The following is a 24,459-nucleotide window of genomic DNA, read 5'->3' on the forward strand; positions in this document are numbered from 1 at the left end:
ATTATAGCTAACTTAAGAGTACTAATTTTCTCCAAATTTAGGGAGGAGTTGCTTGATCAAGTATTGAGTAGCCTTGTAGTAAGTAGATTCAGTTGGATGAATGCTATCAAAGAATATGTATTGTGAAGGATTTGGACATACGGAAGATAGTTCGGTGCAAAAAGGTCCTGCTTCAATTAGTCCACTTCCACAACACCCTACCTTTGTTTCCTCAAATCCTGATACAATTTATTAACCACAAAAATATATTTTCAGATATTCAAATATAGTTTTATTAGGCACAAAGTTTAAAACAGAAAGATATATTTTTGAGAATATGGTCCAAAACATGCTTATCATCAATATCATTACATTTCATGAATTATTTTTTCTTTTTTTAGAGTTGAACTTCAAAAAATACGTTTAGCCAGAATTCAAAAAACAACAAAAAAGGTGTTTTCACTTTTTTGCTTCAAATTATTCACATAAAGTAAAAAACAACTCTAATTTATATTCATTGTCAAACACAAATCCAATCTTCAGTATCATTTTTCACTTTGAAAACAAAAACTACTTTTTTCAAATTTCATAATGAAATGTTTAAATTGCTAAATATAGATGGGTACCACTATATATATTTAAGATAAATAAAATAGGTTAATGTGTCACATAAAATAGGAAAAATAAAACAAATTAGCGTTATATACTAAAAACTTATTAATTATTAATTTAATTTAAAGTACTTACCATGTAGTTGAGGATTGTGGATAAGGCCTGATATAAAATTATATGTGTCTACATATAATATTTTGCTTCCAGGAAGATGTGATTGTAATTGAATTAACAAATCCTGAAGCTTTTCATTATAAATTTGAGCATCCAAATTCTCATCATTTATGCAACTTCTAAAAAATGGAGATTTTGCTGTAATTTGCATTGGAAGACAGCCAATTGGTGGCAATCCATTTACTATAATATTACGACATCCAAGATAGTATAATTCCTGAAAAAATTAAAAATATCACAAGTTAGAATTATTAAAAATAGTGACGAATTCAAAAATCTCGTTAAGAGTATCATAGATTTAATATATATGTATAAAAAATAATTTACGAATTCTGACCACCATCCTGAGATATATATGACTACGCCATCGTATGCAAAGGGACAAAAATGGACTAGAGTGACATTAGAAGTTAACTAGAAAAGCTAAGAGGCTCACGAATATGCATAGTAAAGAGTGATGGATATGATGAATGTATAATTCATTAAATAAAAGTTTCTTTTTTCAAACAATTTTAAATTTTTAAATAAGTTTGACAATTTTTTTAAATTAATTTATATATAAGTCAATCAATAGCTATATTTTTGTGTATATATCTCCAACCTATGGACAAATGTAGTAAACTAAGACCCATACTATCACTTCACCAACACCATATTCATTCTGATGAACTATTGACTCTTATATCAATTGATACACTACGAAAATATTTTAACATGATGTGTGAGATCAATTATTCACTTTAAACTATATACCTACAAAGTATATATAATAAGTGATCGACAAAATTTCAAAAAGAAACAACAAAAATTTGATTTAGCTACGAATGAACAATAGGTTAAAGTAAGTAGTATTAACCTTGATAAAACTTTGGACTTTGTCAAGTAGAAAATCTTGGTAGCCACTCAAGCTGAATTGAAGTCTTCTATTAGGTAAATCATAAAAATTAAATATCAAATCATTAGTACCAGCACTAACAATAACCAAAGCACCATTCACTATTCTTTCAACTTCACTACTATTTCCTCCAACAATATCTTTAATTTTACTCAAATATTCCTTGAAATATTCTAACTCTTCCTTCATAGAAATTACTCCAGATATTGTACTAGTTAATTCATCATATCCTGTTCCACCAGATGCAAAACAAACTCCAGTAATCAAGTCGTTTTTCGACAAATCGCGTTGTAAATAGGGAGGAACACCATTTTTTTTGAGACCTAATGAAATTGACAACATGTCTGGCACTAATTTTCCATTAGAAAATCTTCCTGTTGGGATATGGTTTGTGAAATCTTGACCATATGGTAAATGATTGCCTTTAGCTATAGTGTCAATATGGTTGTTATTTCCAGTGTCAACTGATGAATCACCAAATACTAAAATGGATGTGAATTTTGGAATATTATTATTGGCATGGCTAGTTATTATAATGTTACAATAACATAATATCGTGAAAAAGAAGAAGCAAGTTCTTAAAGCCATTTTGTGATGCCAAAAAAAAAAAATTGAAGTTTAACGCTAGGAATATGCATTTTTATACTTGTAAGATAGTAGACGTCGAGTTTTCGTAGGAGTCTGCAAGATGAGTTCAGTTTCAGTTAGGGTTCTTAGAGTTTACTTTACTCTAAACCTCTCTGGCTCATATAGGTAGTAAATAAACTATTGGGATAATTACGAAGAGATCAAGATATGATTGGACTGTACTGTTTTATCCAGGATAAATATATTTGTACCTATATTGTTGCAAATATCTATCTATTTATTTTATTTGTTTCAAAAGAATATATTTATAATTTTGTATGTTGCTACCTCATATTTTTTGAGAATCCTAGGCCATACACGATGTGCTAGCTAGCTTCTAAAATTCTGAATAAAATCTTGAAACTTGATAAAAAGGAAAAATATCGACTATTTTCAGTGTGAAAACTGCCTTTGCTTCTCTAATTTTATGTGGCAAATTTTGGCATTTCTTTACACATTTTTTGTTTTTTTTTTATCTATCGACATTTTCACATTTGCTCGATAGTTGTGAATTTAACTAATATTCACTGACGATGTATTAAAGAGATTTTATTTCAGTAGGTCATTTTTATAGATTATAGCATGTAAACTATCTAAGTATCTTTATAATTACAATTCTATATATTATATTTGGGTGATTTGATAATGTAAACAATACTTTATTTATACATAAGTTAAACTTTTTATTTATTTATTGATTATTATTTATTTTTAAAAAAAAAGATAAATTCGACAAATTGATCATTCCAGCAAATTCCTTACCCTAAAATAGTCCAATTATCTTAAGCCCAAGTGACTATTTGACGATGGTGGCCTTTCTTAACTAGAATTGGAATCTCAACACCAAAAATAGGGATAAAAAGATTAGAGTTCCATACGAAATTTTGGGATGTTTTATAGAAGATTATAGTCTATGTCTTACATAAATGCAATTTTACACCGTCACTTAGAAATACTCCTTCGCGGAGAAATACACGTGTATTAGGGTTTTATCTCTGGTAATTTATACAAAAAAATATTATTGCTCTGTTTGAAATTTTAGGATTGTTTATAGAAGATTTGAGCTAGTCGAGATTGAAAAAAGAAGAGAAAAAAGAATCAGTTTGTTGGAAAGATGAATTGCTTGTTTAAATATTATATAAGTGTATATGAAATTATGAATGTATAGACATCTCTGATATAGTTATATATTATATATATACAATTATTTACTATTATACAATATCCATATATATTATATATGTGCGGCAATTTTTTTAAATTTATTCATAGATATTGTTCTGATAAAAAAAGATGATTAACACTATCATCAAATTTTAAGAGAATAAAGCTCAAATATAGAGAATATCAACTCAATTGAAAACTAAAATGATAAGATTTGAACATTATGCAGTGACATCATTTGGGCCTCCATTTTATACGATCCAAAAGAGCCAAGGCCCATAATTAACATTATTTCTAAAAAAAAGCCCAATACTTGAAAACTAGACGTCAAATACACTACAAGATTGCTAACAATAATCAAGCTAATGGCTATATATCCTCATTTATAACTTTGGCAAATTCACTAACCATATATTTGATTTAATTTTTTAGATAAATCAAGCTAATGACTATATATACTCTCGTTCAGTTTGTTCATTTATTTAATAGAACTCATGTATTCTCTTTTTTTATTGGTAGAAAGTATAACGATTCTTTGCTCTCATCTCAACGATGGCGGAACAAGAAATTTCACAAAGAGGGTCCAAAAATTATACAATAAAAGCTCTTTCTAAAAATGAAAAAATTTTCACGAAGAGGGTCCAAAAATTATACAACAAAAGCTCTTTTTAAAAAAGGAAAAAAATGTTGTAAGTGAGATTTTCACGAAGAGGATCCAAAAATTAAACAACAAAAGCTCTTTTTAAAAAAGGGGAAAAATTGTTGTAAGTGAGATTTGAACACACGAGCACTGACTCATTAAAGATGTCTAAACACACGTTCAAGACATCTAAAACTACTAGGCTATAACAACCTATTATGTCAAGGGTATCCAAAATATGTTATTTAATCATTTCGTGTATCATTTTATTTGTATATGCGATATTTTTTTACGACGAAGGGCGTCCAATTAAGACATACATGTGCCTACGCCCCTACTCATTTGACATAGATTTTGAAGTTGTAACTTGAAAATTTAAGATCTTTAAGTTGTAGTTTTTGAAATTTGAAGTTGTGTTTGAAACATGTATTTTACTGATCAGAATATTTTTTAAGTTTTAAGATGGAATTCCCAAAAACTGATCAGAGTTATTTTCTGGGAACTGAAAATATATGAAAATCAATTTTTTAAATTCTGATAAAATTTTATGATCAAATATATATTAGAAGACAATTTTTTAAATTTAATTCAAAAAGTATGATCAAACGCTAGCTTAGTTATATATATTTTATTTGGGCTAATTAATCATGATACCTTTCTAGTCTCACCTATATAATTTTTTTGTGAGTGTCATTTTCTATAAAGTTGTTTCTTATTCTTTAAATTAAATTAAATGGTCAAAGAGATTCTTGTTTACTTTCTCTAGGGAATTGGTCTTAGCTCTTCCATTCATAATAGACAAATTATAACTCTTGTTTTTTTTCAAGAAATTTCTGGAGGTGGAAGGTCTGATCAAGTGTTTTTGGCACTACATAAGGAAATTTGTACAACTCCAATGCAACACAAAGGTTGATGTAAGAATAACGGTTTCTTTCTGAACAACGAAATAGGGGTGACTTCACATTATTTCCTACGTACTCGTAAAAGTTTCATTATTTGTAGTGTGTGTAATGTCCAACGTTGTATAAAAGCTTCTAGGCATCAAAATAGGGATGACTTCACATTATCTCTATAGATTTTTAAAAACATCTAAGAGACTCGATTTATCCTAATTTAACATCTCGATCTTGTACTCCTCGAAGTTTCATTTACCTAACTCGATCAAAATAAATACTAGTACTGTGGGGCGGAATCAAGTAAAGTTGAGACTTGAGGGGTTACTCTGAACCTCTTTTGACGATAAATTATATTGATTATACATGATAAAAATTACTTTTTCTGTATATATAGTTTTTTTTTTCTATATATATAGTAGATGTTGAATCTCTGTTGATTTTTTTTTATATATATTTTGTTTATTCGTATTTTGAACTCACTCTCTTAGTGAAAATTCTGACTCTGTAATTATTTAGTAGTGTGCAAGGAATCTTATTAGGAAATGGAGTACTCCATTGTTTAGTGATAGTCAAATTAGCTTAATTTTTTGTCATCCTATTTTAATGTCTACAATGCATGATTTTTTTGGGACCAATACATTGAAGAGTTGTGAAACCGATAGAAGAATAGAAAATAATATTTGTACATTTAATTTAATTTATGGTTGACATTGATGTATTCCTCTAATTTGATCAAATGACAACTTGACTACTTCCACAATCCTTTTTAATAAAATTTTCTTTATCCCAAATAACTTTGTTTTAAAGATATTTCGTCTATTTTATCTTGAATTATTAATAACTTATGACTAGAGGGATGAGTAGATACAATGTGCAACGTTCACACATTTATATTAATATGAGAGATTAAAATCATAGGTTTATATTAATTGAAGATTAGATATATTTAATCGGAAAAAGAAAAAGGAAAAATTAAAAACGAAATGTTCTCCCTCTCCTAATCAAACACAACTACCCTTTGGACGAATTCAATGTGCAATAATATTCTTTCAGAAAATGAAATGTTTGGTCTTCCTTTATCTATCTTTCCTTTTCCATCTATCGTATAGTTGTTCAGTTTTATTCAAGTTTGCGTGTCTATTTAGGTAGATTTAAAGTTGAAAGACAAATATTAAATGAGACCATGTTAAAGAGCACGTTTAAGAGTATTACTATTACAACAATAAAGCATTACCAAACGTTACTATTAATTATTTTTTTTTATCCTTAAAATTAGTTCATCTCTTGGTTTACAATTTTTTAGTGGAAAAAGAAATAGTCAAAATTAGATAAGAGGACATAAGTTCGACCTTTTTTTTTTTTGACTTATCAAACCTTTACAAACAATTCAGAAAAGCTATATTGAGAAGGAAAAAAAAATATACGATGAGTAATATATAATTTATGTAATATAAATCTACTCATTCCTTAATTAGAAGTTTTGAATTTGGGGATCGAGTCCTCTAACCACCTCCTTTTCATTTTTAAAAAGTTTTTATTTGACTTGATTAAACTTAATGAATATAAGATTCAATATACTAAAGAGTATCATGTTTTAAATAATTAAAATTTCATATTTTCATATAATTACTTCTAAATCTTTTTAAGTAATCCCATGAATCATGATTATCACTACGTATTATCTAAGTCATAATTGTATAGATTGGGTCAATATCATACGGATATGTATATAATACTGTAGATCCATTTGCTGCAAGTTGATATTGTAGTTTATTTCATGAATGAAATTATTAATTTGACCTCGATGCAATCATCTATCATGGTTTTTAAATAACTTTATTGTGGAAAAATAATCCTAGTAAAATACTCTCTCTGTCCCTAATTACTTGTTCATTTTTGAATTGACACATCTATTAAGAAATTAATTAATGACATAGTGAGTTTACCATTTTACCTCTATTAATTATGAAGTGGATTAAAAGTTATGCATTTTTCAAAGTAATTAGTCATTTAATTGAGGGTATAATAGATAAAAAAAATTTATCCTTTCTTGATTTGTCAAAATGGACAAGTAATTATGGACAACTATAAAAGAAAAAGCGGACAAGTAATTAGAGACAAAAGGAGTATCAATTTTTTTCTTTAATCCACCTTAAATAAGGCGAATTTGAATTATCCAAGACTCACTTAGTGGTGGAATCCGTATTTTTATTAAAGCGATTTAAAATATAAAAAATAAACACACAAGAGATAATTTATACGTGTAATTTTTCATCGAATGATACTCCCTTGATCCTTGCTAGTTCTGCACGCCCTGAATATAGCATACCGAATAGGAAAAAAAAAACAGGAAGAGAAATCAAATTGTTTTTCATTTTTTTTATATTGGCAAGTGGAAAAATCAAATTTACAAGATATTTTTAAAAATAAAATAAAATAAAAAGTTGGACTTGTTCTTTTTCTATTTTATGACGTATTATCCATTATTTTTTTCTTTCTACGCCAAAAACTCCATAAATATATGTATACACCTCTTCAACTTTTTCTCATAATAAAATTCTTCAATTTCTAATCCAAAAAAAAATCAAAAATCAAAATGTTGCGTTTGAGTAACAATTTAGTAGGAATTGTTAACATAATAACATTTATTATTTCAATTCCAATTATAGGTGGAGGAATTTGGTTATCAAAACAAGCAAATACAGAATGTGAAAGATTTCTTGAAAAACCAATCATAGCACTTGGAATTTTTGTTATGTTAATTTCATTAGCTGGTTTAATTGGTTCATGTTGTAGAGTTTCATGTTTTTTATGGATTTATCTTGTTATTATGTTTTTATTAATTATTTTAATTTTTTGTTTTACAATTTTTGCATTTGTTGTTACTAATAAAGGGGCTGGTCAAGTTTTATCTGGTAGAGGGTATAAAGAATATAGGCTTGGTGATTATTCTAATTGGTTACAAAAAAGAGTTAATAATCATTGGGGTAAAATTGAGAGTTGTTTGCAGGATAGTAAAATATGCAAAACATTGATGGATGATGGGGATAATAAAGTTGAAGATTTTTACAAAAAACATCTATCTGCTCTTCAGGTACATAATTTTTGTTACTTGCATATTTTTTTTTTATCGATGTTTGGTATGCTTGGTTGGTCATGTAAAGGAGTTTTTTTTTCATGTTTGATCATGTTTTGTTGTGAAATCTTTTAGAAGTAGTTTTTGTTTTCAAAGTGAATTTCTTTTTTTTGTGCGTGTGAATTGGTGGAGTTGTGTTTGACTATGAATACAGATTGAAGTTGTTTTTTATTTTCTATGAGAGATTTAGAGTGAATTTACTTTTTTTTATTGTTTTTTTAAATTCTTGAAAATTTTGAAATTTCAAATTTTTGTGGGCATATGTTGATTTTTTTGGAGGTTGGTCATGTAAAGGGGCTTTTTGTGAGTAATTTGGAGTGAGTTTACTTTTTTGTTGTTTTTTAAATTCTTGAAAATTCTGAAATTTCGAATTTTCATGGTCAAATGTTGATTTTTTGGAGGTTGGTCATGTAAAGGGGGTTTTTTCGCTTTTTGGTTATGTTTCATTATGAAATTTTAAGAAAAAAGTAGCTTTTGTTTTCAAAGTTAAAAAATGTTTTTTGAAAATTTGTGTTTATTTGTGAATACAAATTGGAGTTATTTTTGAGTTTTTGGGAGTAATTTGAAATGAAAACACTTTTTTGTTGTTTTTCAAATTCTTGAAGATTCTGAAATTTCGAATTTTCATAGCCAAATGTGTTTGTCGGAGTTATGATGACCTATTCTGTTTTAACGTTAGCTACTCAAAAATTTAAACGATGGATGTTGTTTTCCTGTCTTCCCAAATCAATTTACCTATGTCTCTATGTGTGGCGTGATAAGATAAGAACGACCACTAAGGGCCTGATTTATCCTTCTTTCTGCAAGAACCCTAACCCTTCATTCTATTTCATACAGTTTTAACTTTGAAAAAAAGTGAAAACATTCTTGGTTGACAATGAATGATACATATATACTTTTTACTAGTAATTACACTCTGTATGAGTTTTTCTGGTGTACTTTATAAAGAGTTGAAAGCTTTAAGATTTTGACTCTGTTCTATAGAAACAAGTTGAGGTTTTTTCAGCTGCATTAAGTAAGTGTAGTCTCGGTAAAGTGCACGTAGATTTGACTCCTACCTACTATAGTATGGACGCACTCATAAGTCATATCTACTACCCTTTTACCATAATCCATGCCCTTCACGCCTTTTTATCTAAAGCCACGTCTTCGATGAGCTGCAACTGTGTCATATCCTGTCCAATCTCATTTCTCCAATACTTTTTCGGTCTATCTCTATCTCTCCTGAATCCGTCTAAAGCCAACCTCGCTCACACCTCCGTGCTGGGATATCCGTGCATCTCCTCATCCTGTGCACTACTGTTGATGAACCATGTCTACTAACTACTCTTGTTTTGGTTCTATGTATAAACTTCATTGCATATTTTTGGATCAAGTTGAAAGTGTACATAACTTAGTTTTTTTCTGAAATTCACTTCTAAGGTTGATTCACTAAAGATATTATGCTAAATCATTCTCAACACGCGGTGATTAAAACGATTTTTTTTAAACATATAATCACTTAACCAAGATCAAGTAATAAACGTGTATGAAAGACACGTCTTATGTATTCATTGGCTTGATGTAAACGCGTCCTACAAAACCTTAGTTGATATCTTCTTGATTGTGTATGTCCCATTGTGTTTACGACATGTTTATTCTTGCAGTCTGGTTGCTGCAAACCATCAAACGACTGCAACTTCACCTACGTGAGCGCGACTAACTGGACCAAGAGTTCAACCTCATCCTTCACCAATCCTGACTGTAACCTATGGAGCAACGATCCGAATGTGTTGTGTTACACCTGTGAATCCTGCAAAGCCGGGCTATTAGACAATATCAAGAGTGACTGGAAAAGGGTGGCTATACTCAATATCATATTCCTTGTTTTCCTCATTCTTGTTTACTCTGTTGGATGTTGTGCTTTTAGAAACAATAGGCGTCATGATTCATATAAGCGTTACCCTTAAGAGTACTGCCCGTTTGATCAGTTCATCAGACTCTTGTTGCGTATTATATGGAGTATTAAGACTATTTAGTATGTTGCCATGATCTTGAATGTACAGAGGGGTACTATTTGTTCTAGTTCTGTTGGACTAGTTGATTCCTATTAATACACGAGTTCGTTGAGCAAATGATTGTTTTTCATTTAACAACTGCCATCAGCTCTTGGCTTGTTGCTTGTTGGTAAGGTAAGAGCTTCAAGTCGGATTTAGACAGTTAAGACACTAGCAATGTGGTTTAGACATAAATTTGTCATTCCTGTTATAGCACGCTTATCATGTATGCTGTAACTGGAATGACAAATACCGCGCTAAATGAAGAGGAACTAGCAAGAGATATCGAATACTCATTGATGACATATGGAATAGAGTGAATTGAGACTTCAACTATTCATTCAATGTTTTACCAGTTTTGGAGTCAATCCAGCTATTGCTAGAGATTTTCATTCGTCTATTAAATAGTTAAGTTAATCGCACCAAATTGATGTGATTAACTTAACTATTTAATAGCCGAATGAAAACTTATGGCAATAGCTGGACTTGTCTCCAAAATTAGCAAAATATTGGATGAATGGAGAAGTATTGCAGAAAATATAAGTTCATTTGGCAAGCAGAGGTGTGATCATCAAGTTCCTTTTGATATTTCATTCTTACTGACCAAATCAATGTATAAATTACAATATTTTTTCTATTATATCCTTCATAGTTAATTAGTCTTGAAAGTATATATTTGACCAATCTAGGATTACTAATAAATATTAATGTTAATTGTAATTACTTCATACATTGATTAATTACTTTCGCCATTGCATTACTCTATAAAACCTGATTTTGAAAAAGAAATCTCAACAAACAAATTAAATATAAAAGATGAATTTACTTATCATATATTAAAAAGTTGACTTCAAAAAATCATTAAATAAGGATATAATTGTAAACTTACTTAGTTTTATAATACAAGTGAAATCTAAAAATGTGACATATAAAAAGAAACGGAGGGAGTATAAACTTGTCCCTTATATTTAAGCAGTATGATATTAATATTCATCAAATTAATGAGCTATCAATGTACTACTATAAGTTAATTAATTTTGTTGAATGATATTTAATTGCATTTAGGCAATTAATAGTATCAATCTATAATTCCTCTATTCTCAAAAGTCAAAAGTGCTAACTATACTATTGATCAGTAGAAATATATGCTGAACTATTCATTGAAAGCAGAAACCAACAATTTCGAAGAAAGTATATAATACCTACGTCCAATAATAACTTTGATTAATATTTTACGATGTCTTTTTTCTCATATTGATATGCAAAAAATTGGAATTTATAGTACTTTTTGTATAATTTTTGAATAGCTAAATTTTTTGTTTAAAATATCGAATTAATGCAATCTAATTTAACTTTGAAAATTAGTCAAATTGACTTTTGAAAAGCGCATGACAATTAAAAGTGGACGGAGGGAGTATTTTCTTATAAAAGACGTAATATCCCAAGATGCATATTTTAAAATGTGCTTTACGTTTGTGTCATATTGATATCGGTACGCGAAGTCAAGAATTTAGCGAAGAATGTAACAATTTTTTTAATGCTGTTAAAAATTTGCAAAATTAAATACACATTCATAGTAATGTTACTTATGTACGTATTCAGAGNTTGTTTAAAATATCGAATTAATGTAATCTAATTTAACTTTGAAAATTAATCAAATTGACTTTTGAAAAGCGCATGACAATTAAAAGTGGACGGAGGGAGTATTTTCTTATAAAAGACGTAATATCCCAAGATGCATGTTTTAAAATGTGCTTTACGTTTGTGTCATATTGATATCGGTGGCGAAGTCAAGAATTTAGCGAAGAATGTAACAATTTTTTTTAATGCTGTTAAAAATTTGCAAAATTAAATACACATTCATAATAATGTTACTTATGTACGTATTTAGAGGCGGACCCACCCCCTCTAGGTGGGGGTGCACGTGCACCCGTTAACTTCGAAAAAAAAATCATGTATATATATGTATATCTATCTTGAGAAACTGACAGAAATTAAGATAATATAATTAATAGTACACCCATGAAAACCATAGGATTGTCATTGTGTTGCTGGTACAAGCTAAATGATCCACCCATGAGACCTGGGTTTAAATCTAGTTAGAGTGTTTATTCCATTGTTTTTAATTTAAGTTTATCTTAAAACTCACATTTGAACTAAGATAATATTGATGCACCCAAAGTTTTCAAATCTTGAGTTCCTCTCTATTAACGTACCCCACATAATTTTTTGACATAATGTGTGCACCAGATCACCGTTCGCCTAAGATGGCTCTGGCCATGATTGTTGTTTACAATTCAAAGCTAACAGAGGTTCTAACCAACCTTCACCAAACAATTAATTCATCAAAAGTGTTAATTTAGCAGTACTAGCAAGTCATTATAAAATATATTAGCTTGGGTAACTTATATATCTATATATAAAATAGGGATAAGGGTCTGAAAAATACCCTAACTTTAGTCGGATTTGCTGTTGCGATACTAAACTTTCATAAGGACCTATTACCTCCCTAGACTATTTAATACCGTATTTTTTACCCCCTGAACTATTTAAAAGTGTATTTAAAGGTATATATGTGCCCACGTGAATACATTACTATTTATAATTTTGCATTATTTTTTATGTCCACGTGGACAAATATATATGTTTAAAATATGGTATTAAATAGTCTAGGGAGGTAATAGGTCCTCATGAAAGTTTAGTATAGCAACAGCAAATCCGACCAAAATTGGGGTATTTTTCTGACTCTTATCCCTATAAAATATGAACTTAATTAATTGCCAACATTGTTTTCTCTCTCTCCAAATTAAAATTGGTTCATTTACAAAACTATTTAATACTTTCATGATATAATAGGACGCCTGCATGATTAAGATATCTTTTTGAAAATTCGAAACAACTTCAGTATTACTTTTATGTCTTTCTAAAAAAAATAAAGAAAATAAGTGCAGGTAATGACACCCATCCATGGCTAACATGGTCAATTAAGAGAGTCGATCGACCACCAATATTCATATATAAATATATATAATATTACATATTTAGGTTAAGGACGGTGAACAATATTCATCATGAGTGATACAACTAATTTCCACCCATAAAGAATTAATGAAACGAACAATATATTTTTTAAGATGGCTCAATTGTCAAATATGAATATATACTATATTTCATAGATTTAAAAAATATTTGAATTTTTTTCTTAAACTCTGTCTTATTACCTCGTATTATTACTTTACGCACGTGGAGGACCCCGTAACAATTAGTATCCCATATGCACGTTCACTTTTACTGGTTCACAATGCACTTTCTTTTAAAAAAAAATAATATGCATATTTTATCATAATGTCATAATTATCACCAGTAATTTAAAAAATCTTAGAAAAGTGATTTTGAAAATTAATAGTTAATGTTAAGGTAACAATATGATTTTTTTAATCTTTCACAAAAAAAAAATAAAAAATTTGAATACCGTGAACACGTTAAAACTTAAATAAGGAAGTATAAATCATTTAGTTTGGGAGGTGGAGTGCTGGTAAGAAATTAAAGGTGAAGACTCACAAGGAAAGTTTCCAAATTTAGGCTAGACTTATTGAAACAATATTCTCCTAATTAATATTTATTTAACAAACGTATCGTAATTGTCTTTTGGATTAATTCGATGTTTATTAAATCGTAATTAGATTAACAGAAGTGAGCACTCACAAGCCGAAAATTCTGAATCCGTCACTGCTTAATTCTTATGTTCTATTTAATATTAATAGTAAAAAAAATTCCTTATCCTTGAAATATTATTATTGCGTTAGTCTTGCACTTGACAATATCGATTTCTTTTTAATGTTGTGAAATTAATTAGCTGCCTAGTGTCAATGAAAGCCATCAACCCGTGTTGGCACACTTCCCTATACTTCTACTAAGTAACATCAAAATATAGAAGCAATCATATCTGTTACATCCTAGCTAATTCTATGGTAATCACAAGAGGGTTATTCTTGCACTTCTTTAAAAACTTCTGGTTATGCTAATGTTATCACGTGTTACCTTAATTGGTATATTGATTAAACACCTTCGTATAAAATAAAATAGATGATGGTGTACAAACTTTAAAAACCATCCTAATAAAGAGCACACATGTCAAAGGTATGTGAAAGCCAACCCAAATTATAGTTGGCCATGCCTACAAAGTATAAACACATTAATCAATCGATGCATTATATTATATTATATTATATTATATTATATTATGTTATATTATAGCAAGTCAACGTATACGACTGTACACTAAAATTAAATTGTGCCAATTAATAATGTTGCACTAGAATTCAATAAGATTATTAATTCTTCTTCCTTTTAACTTTCCTTTTCCTCATCTATATATATATTCAACACTAGTCCATGTTCTTCACAAAATATCGATACAAAATAGTTGAGAATATATAATATTTTTCCTTTCTATATATATAAAATCAATTGTGGCTTTCAAACAATAAGAATCTTCCCCTATTGTGTTACTTATTTTTCATAAATATGGAAGGTCCATTGTCAACTTGGCCATGGGAGAAATTGGGATGTTTCAAGGTACATTTTTAACGAGTTAAGGTGTTTGTCTATGTATTAATTAATTCAACCTTTTAGCATTCGATTTTTTCTTAGTGAATAATGTTTATATGTTTTTTGGAACAGTATTTATTGTATGGACCATTTGTTGCAAAAGTGATGTATTCAAGATTTCAAGAAGATAGCATCATGGCAACATGGTGTTTACATGTTCTTATATTATGTTCACTTAGAGGTCTCATTTATCAACTATGGTCCTCTTTTAGTAACATGCTGTTTTTAACTCGAAATCGACGTATTATAAAACAAGGTGTTGGCTTTAAACAAATTGACGAAGAATGGGACTGGTACGTATATAGTTAAATCTTCAAGATCATACATACAGAAATTAGCTACAAAGTTCGTCGCTGAATATATGCCCTAGTGCTAATGTTGTTGTTTTTTGTAATTTTTTCAGGGATAATTTTATACTCCTTCAAGCTATAATGGCTAGTTTAGCCTATTACACATTCCCAAATATTATTAATATTCCAATTTGGAATTTAAATGGGTTCATAATGATCATAATCCTCCATATAGTATTTTCAGAACCACTTTACTATTACTTACATAAATTATTCCATGGAAGTTACCTTTTCAGAAATTATCATTCACTTCATCATTCATCAGTTGTACCACAACCTTTTACAGGTAAATTAACGAATTATATATTTTATTTCCCTATTTAATTTTTCTAACGAATTGAAAAATTAATTTTTATTTTTATAATTTTTCAGCTGGTCATGCTACATTTTTGGAGCAAATATTATTAGGTGGAGTGATTGGAATTCCAATTTTAGGGTGTTATGTCATGGGATATGGATCAATAGCTATGATTTATAGCTATGTATTGGTTTTTGATTTCTTAAGATGTTTGGGGCATTGCAATTTTGAGATTATTCCTCATCAACTATTTCTTGTCTTACCATTTATGAAGTATCTCATTTACACTCCAACGTAAGTCGATGCTAGCGCGCTTATAATCAATTCGTTATTATTCATAAAAGGTTGTTAGACGCTCTGTAACAATATTTAACCATTCAATATTATTTTCTATTTGCAGGTACCACAGCCTACATCACACAGAGATGGGAACAAACTATTGCTTATTTATGCCACTTTTTGATGTTATAGGCAACACTCTTAACCCAAAATCATGGGAAATGCACACAAAAACAAGTATTCAATCAGGTAAAATATACTTTCTCCGTCTTATATTAGATAAACATCTTACTAAAAATAGTTATTTGATATAATTACTTAATCATTTACTAAATCAAGATAGAATTAATTAATTTTTTTTCATTTTACTCCTACAATTAATATGACCTTTGAAAGTTTAAATAATTCCTAAATGTTAGCTATTCCTATATTTTATGTATATTTTTTAAACTTATTTTTATGTGCATTTTTTCTTATGGTAACGATAACTTTATATTTTTTTGTGCATTAATATGAACAAAGGACAAAATAGTTGCATCTTGTAAAATAGAAAGCACAGAGAACACATGTTTCTTTTTCGATTGGACTATAAATTTATTTTGTCAAAAGTGCATGGTCTCATAGCAAAGTTTCACATTAAATTTGCTTGTACATGTTTTGCCAAGTGACTCAAAGTACATATGTCCATACTTTTGTGGAGTAAAATCGTAGTAATAGTTAAATTTAGATTTTTGAAGCATTATTAATAAAGTTAATTTAGTAAAATACATTTTTAAATAATTCTTTTCTTAAGGAATACACTATATAATTTGTCAAGTCAATATAAGTCAAGTAATATAAAACAGATCGAATTATTAATTCATGAAATTTAATGTAATTAAGCTGATGAGTTTATATTTATCTTTTTAAGAAGCTAGTAGATGCTGGTAGTTGCATCAAAATAAATTTTAAGTAGTTGTACTTTGGTGACTATAGTACTAAAAAAGTCAAGCTTATCCTCCATTAAAAACAATACAAAAATCCGATGAATATAATTGGTCCACAAAAAATCGAGGGAAAATCAATTATGTCTATAGATTTTATTTTTTAAATAACTAGATAATCAGACGATCCGTCGGTTAAACAAATATTTTATTTGAAATTATTTTTAAAGAAAATCGATGCAGTCCCTATTATTATTTTTTACAAAAATCAACGTATATGATCAATTTTGTAAGTGCAAAATTACAGTTAAAGAGTATAAATAAAAACGATATAATTAATATTTCATCGAAGAGCATGTATGATCGAGTGTGGTAAAATTGTCCAAGGTCATATAATTTCAAATAGCTACATTTTTATGTATATTCTTAAAAACCCACCGGACAAGGTGATCCATCAATTTGAAATCGATTTTCTATATAAACAAAAACTGACTCTGTCTGTCGATTATTAACCAATTTTTAGTAGTGATTATATATATATATATATATATTGATCATAAAGAGCTCCCACCTTTTTGCTCCATATCATTAAATACTCGAACTCACAACCGTCAGGTTTAAAGTGAAAGATGCATGTTTACCATTCGAGCAAATCTCGATCTGTTGTCATATATTAATCATAATTCCTATGTTGTTTTTGCAGGTACAAATAGTCAAGTACCAAATTTTGTGTTCTTAGCTCATGTAGTAGACATAACATCAGCCTTACATGTACCATATGTATTTAGATCATTTAGTTCAATTCCATTCACAACAAAACTCTACATTATCCCCTTATTACCCCTTTCATTCTTAGCCATGATTATCATGTGGATTTACTCTAAACCCTTTTTAAACACATTTTATTACCTAAACAACTACTTACACCAAACTTGGGTTATACCAAGATTTGGTTTCCAATATTTTTTACCATTTGCAACAAATGGTATTAATAACCAAATAGAGCTAGCTATACTTAGAGCAAATAAATTAGGTGTTAAAGTAATTAGTCTTGCAGCATTAAACAAAAATGAAGGATTAAATGGAGGTGGAACATTATTTGTTAATAAATATCCTAATCTTAAAGTGAGAGTTGTACATGGAAATACATTAACAGCAGCAGTTATCCTTAATCAAATTCCTAAACATGATGTTAATGAAGTTTTCTTGACTGGAGCAACATCTAAACTTGGAAGAGCTATTGCTCTTTACCTTTGTACTAAACAAGTTCGTGTTCTTGTAAGTATATTTAATTAACTTAATTAATTATGTTGTTTAGTTTTAAAAAAATTTAAAAATTATTTGTTTATTAATGTATGTATTATGTTTTGTTTTAATTTTTCAGATGTTAACTTCATCTACTGAAAGATTTCAAAAGATACTTAAGGAAGCTCCATATGAAGATCAAAAATACCTTGTTCATGTCACAAAGTATCAGGCAGCTAAACATTGCAAGGTAATTTATTTGACTATATTTTCCCACTGAAAAATGTTCGGTGGCTATTCTACCAGATATTTTGATTGAATTTGTAAGAAAGAAAAAAATAGTACTCACTCTCGTCCATATTAAATGAATTATATTGTTGACACTTTTTTTATAGTCTAAAATAAGTGAATTATTTAAAGTTCAAGAAAATAATTGGGACTTTTTTCCATATTTATCCTTCATCATGAGATTCTTAAATACTTTATATTTTTAACAAAATAGTTTGAGAATAATTAAATGGGAAACAGTGGAAAGTGGCTTTTTTTTTTCCTTAAATATTTTTCTTAAGGGGCGTGTCATACCCCCAATAATTCACTTAATATGAACTAGAGGGAGTAATGTTTTCAAATGGAAAATTAGGAAGTTTCCTATTATTTTAGTGAGAATCTATTTCTCACCATGCTTTTTTCTCAATAATTAAGTTGGTTAACTAGAAAATGAATGGAAAAATTATAGAAAATCATATTCTATAGCATAAATTTCCCACTGATTCATGATGGAAAAAACTTTTGTTTCTAGTAGTGAATTAATCAAAGCACCTTCTTATATATTTCTTATTGTTAATTAATAATTCCAGTGGCGCAGCCACATCTATAGCCTAGGATGGTCAATTGGACACCCTTCGTTGAAAAATTATACTATATATGTAGAAAATTGTACGAAATATATTGATCAAAAATTATTTTTCATACATATATATTAAATCTTGGACACCCTTAATAAAATTTCTGACTTCGCCACTAATTATAACTCTAATTGTATATTTTGGTTTGTCTATATAGACATGGATAGTTGGAAAATGGATAACACCAAGAGAGCAAAAATTTGCTCCAGTAGGTGCACATTTTCATCAATTTGTGGTACCTCCTGTTTTGCCCTATAGAAGTGATTGTACATATGGTGATCTTGCTGCCATGAGATTACCTCCTCATGTTAAAGGACTTGGATCTTGTGAGGTAATTAATTAATGACTAATTATTCTCATAATACATAATTAATACCTAAGTTGTTCAGACTCTCCAAAATTGTTGATGCACCCGTATCAGATCCTCTAAAAATATTGCACTACGTTTCGAGGATCTGACACACATAACTCATCAACAGTTTTGAAGAGTTTGAGCAACGTAGATTAATATGTCTGATTAAAGTTTATTTCTATATATATAGTATACAATGGAAAGAGGAGTTGTACATGCATGTCATGCAGGAGGAGTTGTACATTCATTAGAAGGATGGACTCACCATGAAGTTGGGGCAATTGATGTACAAAGAATTGATTTAGTTTGGGAAGCTGCTTTGAAACATGGATTAATGCCTGTCTCAAGTTTTAAAAAGACTGATTAATAAGTTAATTACTTTTTATTTCATTAAGTAACAAATATTCCAAATTAATTCAAGTTTCCAATTTGTAAGAATTATTGTAATTTGGGATTGCTAGATTTATATTTATAAGTTGGATTTATGGACTACATATAAGTCCATATATATATGTTTTATGATTTCATTATGGATATTCAGAAATTTGAATTAACTTCATGATTCTGTACTCTTCATTATTTCCTCCGTGCTAATTTATGTCGTACTTTTTTTATTTTAAGATTCAAACAAGTTTTTTTTTAACCGTAACTTTTTTCATATATATTTTTTTAATATCTTGAATTATCAGAAAATTTAAAGATTTTATATCTGAATTTACGATCAAAATCAATTGTTTTGACTCTCGAAATTCAAACGATGCCACATAATTTACACCATCATGTTATAAATAGGGATGGCAAATGAGTGAATTATCCGATTTTGATGAATTGAACATGGATTGAGCTAAAATAAATTGAATTCCACCATATAAAAAAGGAGAGTTAAGCCCATGCCTCATAGCATTAAAAAATTTCACACAAATACCCTTTACTTTTTGTGTCTAATAAGTGTAATTTTTCCTTAATTAAATCTTCATAGCAAGTCTTACATGTGAATTATTCTAGAAAATAGAAGAGTAACTTGCACAAACGATTAATATAACTTATTGTAAAGTTTAACTCTATGCTAGAAGTTGCGAGTTATGTTGGTATTAAATTTTACATCAAATTAATTAACCCTATCATTTCAGAATGAATCTCATTGTCCCATGAACGTAGTAGGTCTTCAATAATATCATCACTTGAAGAAGATCCATTAAGCAATTCCTTCACTCTTCTATACACCATTGTTGAGTTCCCAATAACCTACACACAAATTAAAAAGGTGTCAAAATGAGATTTATTTTATCCTTTACGATGAGCCTTTCTAACGTGAATTTATTCAATTAGTCCCCAAAGCGGTACAGGGTGGAAAATCAGAAAATAAAACTAGCTAGTCCCTCTATTTCCATTTAGTTGTCAGGATAAGATTTTGCACAATCATTGAGAAAAAATTAATTAGGAGTATAATCGGGCTAATATATCTCTTATTAATTCGTTAGTTTTTTATGTTTACATGTCTCTTAATTCTTGAATAATTAATGCTAAGGACAAAGTTAGAAGAAAATAATTACTCCTCTCTTGATTTTTTAAAATTGATTTGTTTATAGTTCCAGTCCTATCTATTTTCTTACTTGTTCATGTTTGACTTGACACACCATTTAAGAAACACTTAATCAAATCATAAGTTTACACTTTTGAATTTCTAAGGCATAAATTAGAAAATCATTTAAAAGGATGCAAACATTTTCTCATCATATGCACGATGGTGTGTAGGTTGAGAATACAATTAAATAAATAAAAATATGCTCCTTTTAACCATTTAAATTTTAAATAAGCACACACTTCAATGATATACAAAGAATTGAACTTTAAAACGTCTCTTTTATCCTTAATAATTTGATTTATAGCCGCACAAATATCTCATGATTGTTTTAGACCACTAATTTCAAAGATCTTCTTTTATTTCTTAATTTGTAATCACATAAATTGAGACAGATAAAATATTATGCATACCTTAGTTTCATGGAAAACTTGCATCTTACAGTTCCCATGAAGTGAAAAGCTGGAATCCATTACTTCAAAACCTTCCTCATGGAGTAACCTAATTATGTTATAAAACATAGCTAAATTATCAAGGCCAGTAATCAAAATTAAGTCCATTGTTGGGCTCATTTCTTGTATTTCAATCTGAGGTGATAGTAAATTGGGCCTAGTCCTTAAATTTTCCAATTGCATTTTGCTCTTCTCCAATTTGATTTCCATGCTTTTTATGTAAGTTATTGCTGCATCTATTTGATCTGGCAATGCCATTGCTTCCTGCAACTAATTTTCATGCAAACACATAGTATGCCACAAGAGTACTTTTGGTACGATAAATTCTAATTTTGATCCTCGTGATATATGACACATTTAACTTCTGAGTGATTACTAGTCCCTTTGTGTAGTAAATAAGTTATATATATATATATTACATCAAAAAGACGATTTCAAACCTCTTAATCACATATGCTAGTGTTACGTGTTTTGATTCATAAATAATTTAAACTCGATGAATCCAACCAACATTATATTTGTAGTTGTGGGTTCAAAACTTAATAGAGCATCTACTTACATTCTTCTAATAATTCACATATGCATCTACATACAAAAAAGGGAAAATGGACAAATATATCATGAACTATCATAAATGGTATGGAAATACCCTCCGTCATATTTTTGGTACATTGGTGCCCTTGACGTCTAAAAAACTAGAGCATATATGCCCTTCACTCAAACGGAAGACTAAATAGGGGCACGTGGCACAATCTTATCCGTTGATATGATATTTAATAAATGTCGAGTGGGTGAATAAGTTATGACATGTGTATGTCAGTTAGTATAAATGATATATTTGCTCTAGTTTTGAGACGGCAGGGGCACGGATGTCCCAAAAATATGATGGAGGATATCTGCATATCATTTACGATAGTTCGGGGGTATATTTATCCTTTTCCCTAAAAAAATATTAGATTAAGTTGAATTCACTATAAAATGATTTATTAAGTGTGAATTCAGATAATTAGTCAGACAATGAGTTTTGAATAAAAGAAAAATATGATATTTTATATTGAAAGTTGAAGAGGTTTACTATATGAGCAACTCCATTCTGCACGTTACGAAAAAGATGATGATTCATAGTATAATATAATATAGAAATTAAAGAAAATACCTGAGAGGGATGAGGAGGGAGTAGGGAATAAAGGTTGTTAAAAAGGATCTTCATATTGTTCCTTCTATTCTTCTCCACATACTTTTTTTCCAATTTTGCTGCTGAATTACTGCTTTTCATTCTGTTATAAGTTTTTCTTCTATATCAAGAAATATTAAAATAATCTTTTGTGCTAGAAATTGGAGAGCAATGGAGATATTTATTTATAGTTTTATTTACAAAAAGTTCTAAAATTATGGTCAACAAGAAAAACATCAATTTTGTTGTCAACAAGTAAAACGTCAATTTTGACTTTTTGAATGAATGTTGATTATATTATATATCTCTATCTCTCCTTCTCCCCCAATTTCTCAATCCTTTAATTATGTACCTTTCAATTTAATTTCGATTAATATTTATGACTTTCAATTTTGGAGTGCACGGGTAGATAATTAAATTATTATAAAATTGAATAAGTAGATATACATTTGAACTCGTCCTACATTGAAAATCATATGAGATTTTCTATGTAAGACACATATATATGATCTCTAATAAACTCATATTTAACTGGAACTCAAAATCTCATTTCTAATAGAATAAAGAAAAGGAAATAGGTTTTGGGGTCAATTGTTGGACCGAAAAAAAAAAAAGTGCCCACTTATAAGAATACTTTCTTCCCTAATTACTTGTCCACTTTTGAATTGACACACCTATTAAGAAAATAATAATTGACATAATGAGTTTATCATTTTACCCTTATTAATTATGAAGTGTGTGAATTAATAACTTAAGATTTTAAAGAAGTTCTACATTTTTCATAGTTATTAATTGAGGGTATAATAGATAAAAATATTTTGTCTTTTCTTAATTTGTCAAAATGGACAAGTAATTAGGGACAACTAAAAAAGAAAAAATAGACAAGTAATTAGTTGGTTTTGGGATCACTACAAAAGATTGCAGAACAAGAGTCAAACTTATTTCAAGATATTCGCTCACACTTCAAAAGGTATTCTTTCAATTTTTCTCATTCTACATGTTTGCTATCTAGTACTATATATGTAAAAAGGAGTAAAAATTTAGAAATATTTTCGCAATGTGATATTTTCAACACATATTATCTCATTAATCACTGATATGAGACTTTTTCATTTTTTAACAATTAAATTTAAATATACAATTTTATTACTAGTACAATATTAAGAATCTTCAAAAAACAAACTCATCAACTAAAAAATTCTGAATCCACCAACACATAAACCCCACACTCCTCTCCACAATTGGCAACTCCTTATCAATTGCTATTAGGGGCATTTCTTGGAATGGAATAAGGCACTACTTTTGGACATGAAAAGACAAAACTACATTCAAAAATGGGGAATTTGCCTAATTAAAATCATTAGGAATTTACTAAAACGGCTGTGAATTCAAAAGTTGATTTGCACTTTTGTTGTGGAACGCATTGTTAATGGCCCGCCAGGAATCGACAACTGCACCAGCCAGGAATCGAACCCATATCCAGTGGCGGACCACCTTATCATTAGGGGTTCATCCGAACCCCCTTCCGCAGAAAATTATATTATATTTACATGGTTAAATAAGTTTTTAGGTATATATAATAGATGTCGAACCCCCTTCAGCTATTTCGTATGTCTATTTCTTCATATTTTAAACCCCCTTATCGAAAATTCTGACTCCACCACTACCCACATTTGTACTGTGACAGGGTACTATTCTAGTACTAGACCACTAGTGCTTCTTGTATATAATTTTACAATTAGTTTTATTTTAATTTGCAATATTGAGCTTGAGCTTTATAAGTAGTGAACCAAAAAAATGAATTTTGTTTTCCCTTTGAAACCATGGTCATGCTGCATAGAAAATGAAGAACTATACATCTTTTTTCACACTAATAATCACACAAATTTAACAGATTAAAATAGTTACAAAATCAAAATGCTTTTACTGAAAACGAGTTTATTAGAATAATTACGTGCAGAAAATGCTACAAATATTGATGACTAAAATTGTAAATTACTTAAGGGTATGATACAATAATTTTCCTAAATAGTAATAGGACTATATAATAAGTTTCAATTTACTAAACCAGAAACATCCTAAAAAAACATAAAAAAAAATTAAAGAGCAATGAAACCAAATATTTCCAC

The 24,459-nt window shown here is 28.9% G+C and overlaps 4 protein-coding genes across 4 annotated transcripts; 2 read left to right on the forward strand and 2 right to left on the reverse strand.

Annotated features, from left to right (window-relative positions):
- Window positions 1-13: 13 nt before the first annotated feature.
- Window positions 14-2,248, reverse strand: LOC125850362 (GDSL esterase/lipase At2g30220-like). The gene is made up of 3 exons (XM_049530214.1): window positions 1,622-2,248; window positions 727-982; window positions 14-218 (listed from the first exon to the last, which is right to left on the reverse strand). Exons 1-3 carry the CDS (start codon window positions 2,246-2,248, stop codon window positions 22-24), a joined length of 1,080 nt encoding a protein of 359 aa, XP_049386171.1. The 3' UTR covers window positions 14-21.
- Window positions 2,249-7,501: 5,253 nt separating this feature from the next.
- Window positions 7,502-10,185, forward strand: LOC125850386 (tetraspanin-8-like). The gene is made up of 2 exons (XM_049530241.1): window positions 7,502-8,081; window positions 9,770-10,185. Exons 1-2 carry the CDS (start codon window positions 7,584-7,586, stop codon window positions 10,070-10,072), a joined length of 801 nt encoding a protein of 266 aa, XP_049386198.1. The 5' UTR covers window positions 7,502-7,583; the 3' UTR covers window positions 10,073-10,185.
- A 4,442-nt stretch (window positions 10,186-14,627) lies between these two features.
- Window positions 14,628-19,646, forward strand: LOC125850360 (very-long-chain aldehyde decarbonylase CER3-like). The gene is made up of 9 exons (XM_049530213.1): window positions 14,628-14,737; window positions 14,843-15,063; window positions 15,174-15,406; window positions 15,493-15,712; window positions 15,819-15,946; window positions 17,324-17,898; window positions 18,005-18,115; window positions 18,928-19,101; window positions 19,313-19,646. Exons 1-9 carry the CDS (start codon window positions 14,687-14,689, stop codon window positions 19,487-19,489), a joined length of 1,890 nt encoding a protein of 629 aa, XP_049386170.1. The 5' UTR covers window positions 14,628-14,686; the 3' UTR covers window positions 19,490-19,646.
- Window positions 19,647-20,220: 574 nt separating this feature from the next.
- LOC125850379 (transcription factor bHLH162-like) lies at window positions 20,221-23,605 on the reverse strand. Its single transcript, XM_049530234.1, has 4 exons — window positions 23,553-23,605; window positions 22,313-22,451; window positions 21,118-21,426; window positions 20,221-20,367 (listed from the first exon to the last, which is right to left on the reverse strand). Exons 1-4 carry the CDS (start codon window positions 23,603-23,605, stop codon window positions 20,221-20,223), a joined length of 648 nt encoding a protein of 215 aa, XP_049386191.1.
- Window positions 23,606-24,459: the final 854 nt, after the last annotated feature.

Source organism: Solanum stenotomum, unplaced genomic scaffold (assembly GCF_019186545.1).
Source record: "Solanum stenotomum isolate F172 unplaced genomic scaffold, ASM1918654v1 scaffold16320, whole genome shotgun sequence".
Taxonomy (NCBI): Eukaryota; Viridiplantae; Streptophyta; class Magnoliopsida; order Solanales; family Solanaceae; genus Solanum; species Solanum stenotomum.